Genomic DNA, 7855 nt, shown 5'->3' on the forward strand with positions numbered 1-7855 from the left:
ACTTAGAGCTGCAAAACATAGTTGTGGGACAGAGACTTTGAATCCAGGATCATTTTCCATCAATAAGGATAGGGAATTTTATAAAAGTTATGAGCCACCAATGGAAAAGATCAAAATGAAGGAAAATGACGCAGTATCGTGTTGGACAGAAACTATAAAAAGCAACTTTGAATCTTTAGAACTTGAATTCTGTGTAGCTATGAATTTAATTTGCAGGAATACAATTCAAACATCTGGTTTCGAAGAAAACGTTTTAGCCGATGCTTTGATTTTGCAAATATAAAAAACGATTATTTCATAATAAATAAGCAGAATTTTGTTTTGAAATACATTGCATATAAATATATTATTTTGTCATTAGAATAGATTAGTTAAATTAGATAAATTAGTTTTTATCATTTTTTTCTCATCACATCGTTCATAAAATTTTTGTCAAGTTATTAAGTTTTATCATTAATGTTTAAGTACATAACATTAAATTTAATTGTACATTTCCAGAAATTAATACAAGGCTTTTTGCGAGACACTTAGTTTTCCAAACTCTTGCCCTAAAGTTTTCATGACTTCGCCATGCTTTACGTTTGGTGTCTTAACTTTCGAATAGTTTTCCTTGACGAATTTCGCGAATCCGGTGGCACTTTTGACTGGTGTAGATACCATTTGGCCTTCTTTATTAATTTTGTTTAGCATAATCTCAATGGGTCCATGGCAAAGCTTACAACGGATATTCTCTACCTTTTTGCTTTTGGAGTGTGCCTGCGATTTGCTTTTGCAAAATTTACACAAGTACGTATATTTATAGAATATCTGATAATTGTGACAAGAACGGGCCAACGGAAGTTCTAAGCTATTTAAATTTTGAGATATAATAAAAATCAGTTGAAAATCATATTTGCTTTGTGAGCCCATGCCTTCCAAGTTTTTCCGTGGCCGTCTTCTCCATTAAAAATCCATGTTGCTGCATGACACTGATATTTTTCAAGTAAATATTAACCATTATCATTAAATCAGAAGTTCGCAAATTTATGAACTTACCATTTCATGAATAAGAGTACATCTGAGACGATCAGCTGATGTTAAAACTTTGTCACTTAGCTCGATTTGAGCTTTACGAACACCACCAATTCTTGACAAACGACATCTTCCAGCAGTAGTTAGTAATTTTTTATTCCAACTGCACGGCGTCACTAATTCATTTTCAAAAATGTGCTCATTATACAAAGCGAATAATTTGTCTGTCAATTCATGTTTCAGGTTCTTGTAATTTTTACGGAATCTCAACGCTTCAGTATCGCATATATCTTCAGGTGTGTTAACTTAAATTTAATAATTTTATTAATGTTAAAAACATAAAAATAAAATTTAATTAACCTACCATCTAACGACTGTAAGAACCCTAGTTTTTTGACTGAGCTTTTGGGAGTCTGTGTCTCTTTTCTGATCTTCGGATTTTCACTATTGATTGTGTTAATTTTCTTTGATAGAGACTTTAGAGGCGTTGCATTACTTTTACCGTTTTTAATACGATCCAATGCTTTAGGCACATTTTCGAATTCAAAGCAAAATGACAAAGCATCATCTTTTATTTGGTTTATGTCATGATCCATATCGTTAGATTTATTTTCCTTTGATTGCTCATGCAAATCTAATTCCGTTTCGTCGTACGTTTTGTTTGGATTGAAAAGCTTTCTTTTTGTTTTTCCTCCATTGGTAGGATTTTGATTCATATTTTGATCATCATCAGAATCTGAATAACTGGGTGGACGGATGACACGTTGTTTTGGAGCTACCCGTTTTTGTTTTGTCTTATTAGTTTGGGTTAACTCCGAATCGGTAGAATTTTGTGATTCAATTTTCCAAGATTCGTCACTTGATTCATTGTCCGATGATGTTTCAGGATCGCATATAGACAAAGTTGGAGCTCGATTTTCCTTAACTTTCTTCTTGTTTGTTGTTGGAACTTTTGTAGAGTTGTGTATGTGTTTTTGGCTAGTTATTCGAGTCGACTCTAAATTAGCATTGCGGTCAACTAAAAAAACAACAAAAAAATAATAGAATAAATAAATTAATAAAACGAGAATGAATTGCATTCGTGTATAAAACGAATGACTTGACCGCATTTCAATGTGTTCAATTCCATGATTTTTCATAAATTTTTCGAGTTTTCCCGAAGATATTTATCAATTTTCACTTTTCATGTTACTCGCGAGACTCCCCTGAACATTTTAAAATTTTGAAATTTTTCAAGATTTTCCGATTTTCCATGAATTTTCCGAGTTTTCCCGAAAATTTTCATCATTTTTCACTTTCCATGTTACTCGCGAGACTCCCCTGAACATTAAAAAATTTTGAAAATTTTCAAGATTTTCCGATTTTCCATGAATTTTCCGAGTTTTCCCGAAGTTTTCCACTAATTTTCATCGACAACATTTTCCAACGGATGAACACTCATTTAAATTTCCAACGGATAATTTTTTTAAATATGCTGTCAAATCTGTCAATTGAAAAGAATTCGCCAAACCTGCTAATTCAAACAAAGTTAAAGTGGCACACCACACAGACGGACGGACGGACGGACGGACGGACGGACGGACGACATCACGAGCACAATACCGCATTTTTTTCAAAAAAATTGAAATGCGGTAAAAAAAAAACAAAACAAAAAGTTTCTTACATGTAGAAAAATCCAGCATAGATTTTTCGCGATTTGATCGTTGTACAGTTTTTGCTTTTAACTGAGAAGTCTGCCATTTGTCTTTTCCATAAATTTCATCAAGTAATTTAGATGTATACTATTCGTCTACCTCTATTAAAGCGTGTTCCAATTTGACTTGTTCGTTTTGACAGTTTTTTACCGTTTTCTCAGTTTTTTTCTCTTTTGTTCTTCCACACTGGGGGGCACGAAAGGGCTGATTGTTAGTTGTTGGGACTTCCTTCCGTTTTAAACTTGCATTTTGAACAACAGAAGATTTCTTATCGATTTGCACTGGTTTTCCTTTCTTCTCGATCTTAATGGAAATTTGTACGTTTGCAAAAATATTTATTTGAGTGATCTCCGGAGAGCAAGACGACAAAGAGGAGGCGATTTTTGGCTTAGGCGTTTCTTTCATTGGAGAATCAGATTTGTTTGAGTCGGAGTCTGGTTCCGGATCGCTCTCTGGAATAATTTCTTCCTCGTGCTTTTTGTTATGAATTGAGTTACTTCCTCTTAATGGACTTTGATTATCGTATCTAGGATCAAATTTTCTAGTATATACACTACATTGAGGAGAGGCTAGAAGTGGAATATTATAAAAGAATTTATCTACTTCTGAGCTAGTTGTGACATTCAGAGAGTTTAGTGGGGAGACAACCTTTTCTAATTGAGTTGATGTTTTCGTACACTCATCATCAGAATCTGACAAACTGATTATGGTTGAATCGCTTTTAATTTTTTCTGATGTTTCACTACTAATCGATAAAATATCGTTTCCAAATGTGTTATTAAGCATATCTGAGATAGTTTTTTCATGAGTTTCTGCTAAACTTTCAAGCATTTTATCCTCTGTTTCATCCAATAATTCATCCTTTTCGGGACGTTCGCCCCCTTGTCCTTTTTCACGATAAGACTCAATACTATCCCCACTGCAATAAGGCTTAACGGATCTCTCAAAATATTCCAAATATGACGTATGTTTGCTTAATGTGGAGTCGAGTACACTCGAAGAATATTCCAAAAGTAGCGGCTCATTCATTTGACTCTCCGAAATTTCTCCCAAATTCAAATCATTGATATCCTGTGACAATTGTCTTTCAATTGTTTGAGAATGTTTCTCGGAGCTATCTGTCGAAAATAACGATTCACTTCCATCTCTTGTATTTTTCTTAGACAACATTTCAGCACCACCAATTCCAGCATTCTTCTCTATGTCACTGCAAAACGTATCATCTTCTGCTTGTTTATCAACTTTTGTCATATTTTCATTGGACGACGAAGAAAATATGGGGTTCAAATGTCCTTGTTTCAATTCAATTGAGCTAATGCTGTCATCATCAGTCAGCAAACTATTTTCCTTGTCACAAAAATCGTTCATTTTTTCAATTTGCCGCTGTTTTTTCGATTGAGTTGTAAGGCAAAGCATACTGTATTTCGGATTGACTTTTACTTTTTTCCCCGGATCTTGGGGATAAACTTCTCGAATCAATTTGTATTTATGTTGAGGTTTAAGATTATTAGGTTCCATGTTTGTTCCAATCTTATTTTTGATTCTTTTATCAAACCGTGTACTGTAATATAGAAACAAGTCTTTGTTACAGTTTTTTTCAAATATAATTAGTTATTTAGGGTGTTTTAAGTCGGTTTTCTGTTTCGCGTTTCCTCCCCCATCATTTTTATCAAAAATCGCCATGGGGGATATAGAAATTTTATATAGATTTTGAAATACTTTTTCAAATTAAACGACTTAATATATCAAGTTTTTCTAGCTTTTTTAGCGATATTTTAGCTGTTTTTAAACAATTTTGACATTTTACACTACTTAAGAGGTTATTCATGAACATTATCATTAAAAATTCAAGTATTAATTTTTTACAAAAAATAACGATCAAAAAATTTGAAAATTAATTTTTTGAAAAATTTTTCAAAAAAATTTCTGACTTGCCGATCACGAGCCTCACTAATTTTAAGAGGAAATTCGGTCACCATTTAAAAACGAAATTTTCAAATTTCAAAAAATCCTAAATTTTAATGATTTTTGTGCAAATCTTTGTATTAGATGGCTATAAAAGCCCTTAAATTTTGTTAATTAGTGGGTTAAAACCATCAAAAAATTGTTTGAACATATTTTTTTTCAAGACAAACAAAATCACGGTAAGTCATCCTCAGATTTCTGGGTAGGATGACTTATCGTGATGAGAATTTTTGTTCATGATTTTCAATTTTTGTTGAATTTACGAAGTTGTAAAGTTCAAATTTTTATGCAAAATGACATAAATTTACCGATATTTAAGGATATTAATATTGCACTCTGCACAAATACTTAATTATGACAAGTAAGTTTTACTGCAATGTTACAGCCTTCTTAGATCATCAATTCGAAAAAAATTAAAAAATCGTAAATTTTGATTCTTTCGAATAGTATTTCAAAACCAACTTTTTTTTTGAAGCTCATTTTTTCCATGAAAACCCTAAAAAATCATAAAAAGTCTCCATGGAAATGTTATTTTAGTTCTTATATTTTACAAAAAAAAAAGACTCAATACTATCCCCACTGCAATAAGGCTTAACGGATCTCTCAAAATATTCCAAATATGACGTATCTTTGCTTAATGTGGAGTCGAGTACACTCGAAGAATATTCCAAAAGTAGCGGCTCATTCATTTGACTCTCCGAAATTTCTCCCAAATTCAAATCATTGATATCCTGTGACAATTGTCTTTCAATTGTTTGAGAATGTTTCTCGGAGCTATCTGTCGAAAATAACGATTCACTTCCATCTCTTGTATTTTTCTTAGACAACATTTCAGCACCACCAATTCCTAAATCTGACAAGCTGATTATGGTTGAATCGCTTTTCAATCTTTCTGGTGTCTCACTACTGATCGACAAAACATCAGTTCCGAATGTATTATTATGCGTATCTGAGATAGATTTTTCCTCAGTTTCTGCGAGACTTTCAAGCATTTTATCCTCTGTTTCATCCAATAATTCATCCTTTTCGGGACGTTCGCCCCCTTGTCCTTTTTCACGATAAGACTCAATACTATCCCCACTGCAATAAGGCTTAACGGATCTCTCAAAATATTCCAAATATGACGTATCTTTGCTTAATGTGGAGTCGAGTACACTCGAAGAATATTCCAAAAGTAGCGGCTCATTCATTTGACTCTCCGAAATTTCTCCCAAATTCAAATCATTGATATCCTGTGACAATTGTCTTTCAATTGTTTGAGAATGTTTCTCGGAGCTATCTGTCGAAAATAACGATTCACTTCCATCTCTTGTATTTTTCTTAGACAACATTTCAGCACCACCAATTCCAGCATTCTTCTCTATGTCACTGCAAAACGTATCATCTTCTGCTTGTTTATCAACTTTTGTCATATTTTCATTGGACGACGAAGAAAATATGGGGTTCAAATGTCCTTGTTTCAATTCAATTGAGCTAATGCTGTCATCATCAGTCAGCAAACTATTTTCCTTGTCACAAAAATCGTTCATTTTTTCAATTTGCCGCTGTTTTTTCGATTGAGTTGTAAGGCAAAGCATACTGTATTTCGGATTGACTTTTACTTTTTTCCCCGGATCTTGGGGATAAACTTCTCGAATCAATTTGTATTTATGTTGAGGTTTAAGATTATTAGGTTCCATGTTTGTTCCAATCTTATTTTTGATTCTTTTATCAAACCGTGTACTGTAATATAGAAACAAGTCTTTGTTACAGTTTTTTTCAAATATAATTAGTTATTTAGGGTGTTTTAAGTCGGTTTTCTGTTTCGCGTTTCCTCCCCCATCATTTTTATCAAAAATCGCCATGGGGGATATAGAAATTTTATATAGATTTTGAAATACTTTTTCAAATTAAACGACTTAATATATCAAGTTTTTCTAGCTTTTTTAGCGATATTTTAGCTGTTTTTAAACAATTTTGACATTTTACACTACTTAAGAGGTTATTCATGAACATTATCATTAAAAATTCAAGTATTAATTTTTTACAAAAAATAACGATCAAAAAATTTGAAAATTAATTTTTTGAAAAATTTTTCAAAAAAATTTCTGACTTGCCGATCACGAGCCTCACTAATTTTAAGAGGAAATTCGGTCACCATTTAAAAACGAAATTTTCAAATTTCAAAAAATCCTAAATTTTAATGATTTTTGTGCAAATCTTTGTATTAGATGGCTATAAAAGCCCTTAAATTTTGTTAATTAGTGGGTTAAAACCATCAAAAAATTGTTTGAACATATTTTTTTTCAAGACAAACAAAATCACGGTAAGTCATCCTCAGATTTCTGGGTAGGATGACTTATCGTGATGAGAATTTTTGTTCATGATTTTCAATTTTTGTTGAATTTACGAAGTTGTAAAGTTCAAATTTTTATGCAAAATGGCATAAATTTACCGATACAATTTACCGATACAATTTACCGATATTTAAGGATATTAATATTGCACTCTGCACAAATACTTAATTATGACAAGTAAGTTTTACTGCAATGTTACAGCCTTCTTAGATCATCAATTCGAAAAAAATTAAAAAATCGTAAATTTTGATTCTTTCGAATAGTATTTCAAAACCAACTTTTTTTTTGAAGCTCATTTTTTCCATGAAAACCCTAAAAAATCATAAAAAGTCTCCATGGAAATGTTAATTTAGTTCTTATATTTTACAAAAAAAAAAAGACTCAATACTATCCCCACTGCAATAAGGCTTAACGGATCTCTCAAAATATTCCAAATATGACGTATCTTTGCTTAATGTGGAGTCGAGTACACTCGAAGAATATTCCAAAAGTAGCGGCTCATTCATTTGACTCTCCGAAATTTCTCCCAAATTCAAATCATTGATATCCTGTGACAATTGTCTTTCAATTGTTTGAGAATGTTTCTCGGAGCTATCTGTCGAAAATAACGATTCACTTCCATCTCTTGTATTTTTCTTAGACAACATTTCAGCACCACCAATTCCAGCATTCTTCTCTATGTCACTGCAAAACGTATCATCTTCTGCTTGTTTATCAACTTTTGTCATATTTTCATTGGACGACGAAGAAAATATGGGGTTCAAATGTCCTTGTTTCAATTCAATTGAGCTAATGCTGTCATCATCAGTCAGCAAACTATTTTCCTTGTCACAAAAATCGTTCATTTTT

General features: G+C 32.2%; 1 protein-coding gene across 1 annotated transcript; it reads right to left on the reverse strand.

Moving 5' to 3' along the window:
* Nucleotides 1-875: 875 nt before the first annotated feature.
* Nucleotides 876-2784, reverse strand: LOC134835337 (germ cell nuclear acidic protein-like). The gene is made up of 4 exons (XM_063850212.1): nucleotides 2675-2784; nucleotides 1376-2029; nucleotides 1036-1316; nucleotides 876-968 (listed from the first exon to the last, which is right to left on the reverse strand). Exons 1-4 carry the CDS (start codon nucleotides 2691-2693, stop codon nucleotides 876-878), a joined length of 1047 nt encoding a protein of 348 aa, XP_063706282.1. The 5' UTR covers nucleotides 2694-2784.
* Nucleotides 2785-7855: the final 5071 nt, after the last annotated feature.

This window comes from Culicoides brevitarsis, chromosome 3 (assembly GCF_036172545.1).
Source record: "Culicoides brevitarsis isolate CSIRO-B50_1 chromosome 3, AGI_CSIRO_Cbre_v1, whole genome shotgun sequence".
Taxonomy (NCBI): Eukaryota; Metazoa; Arthropoda; class Insecta; order Diptera; family Ceratopogonidae; genus Culicoides; species Culicoides brevitarsis.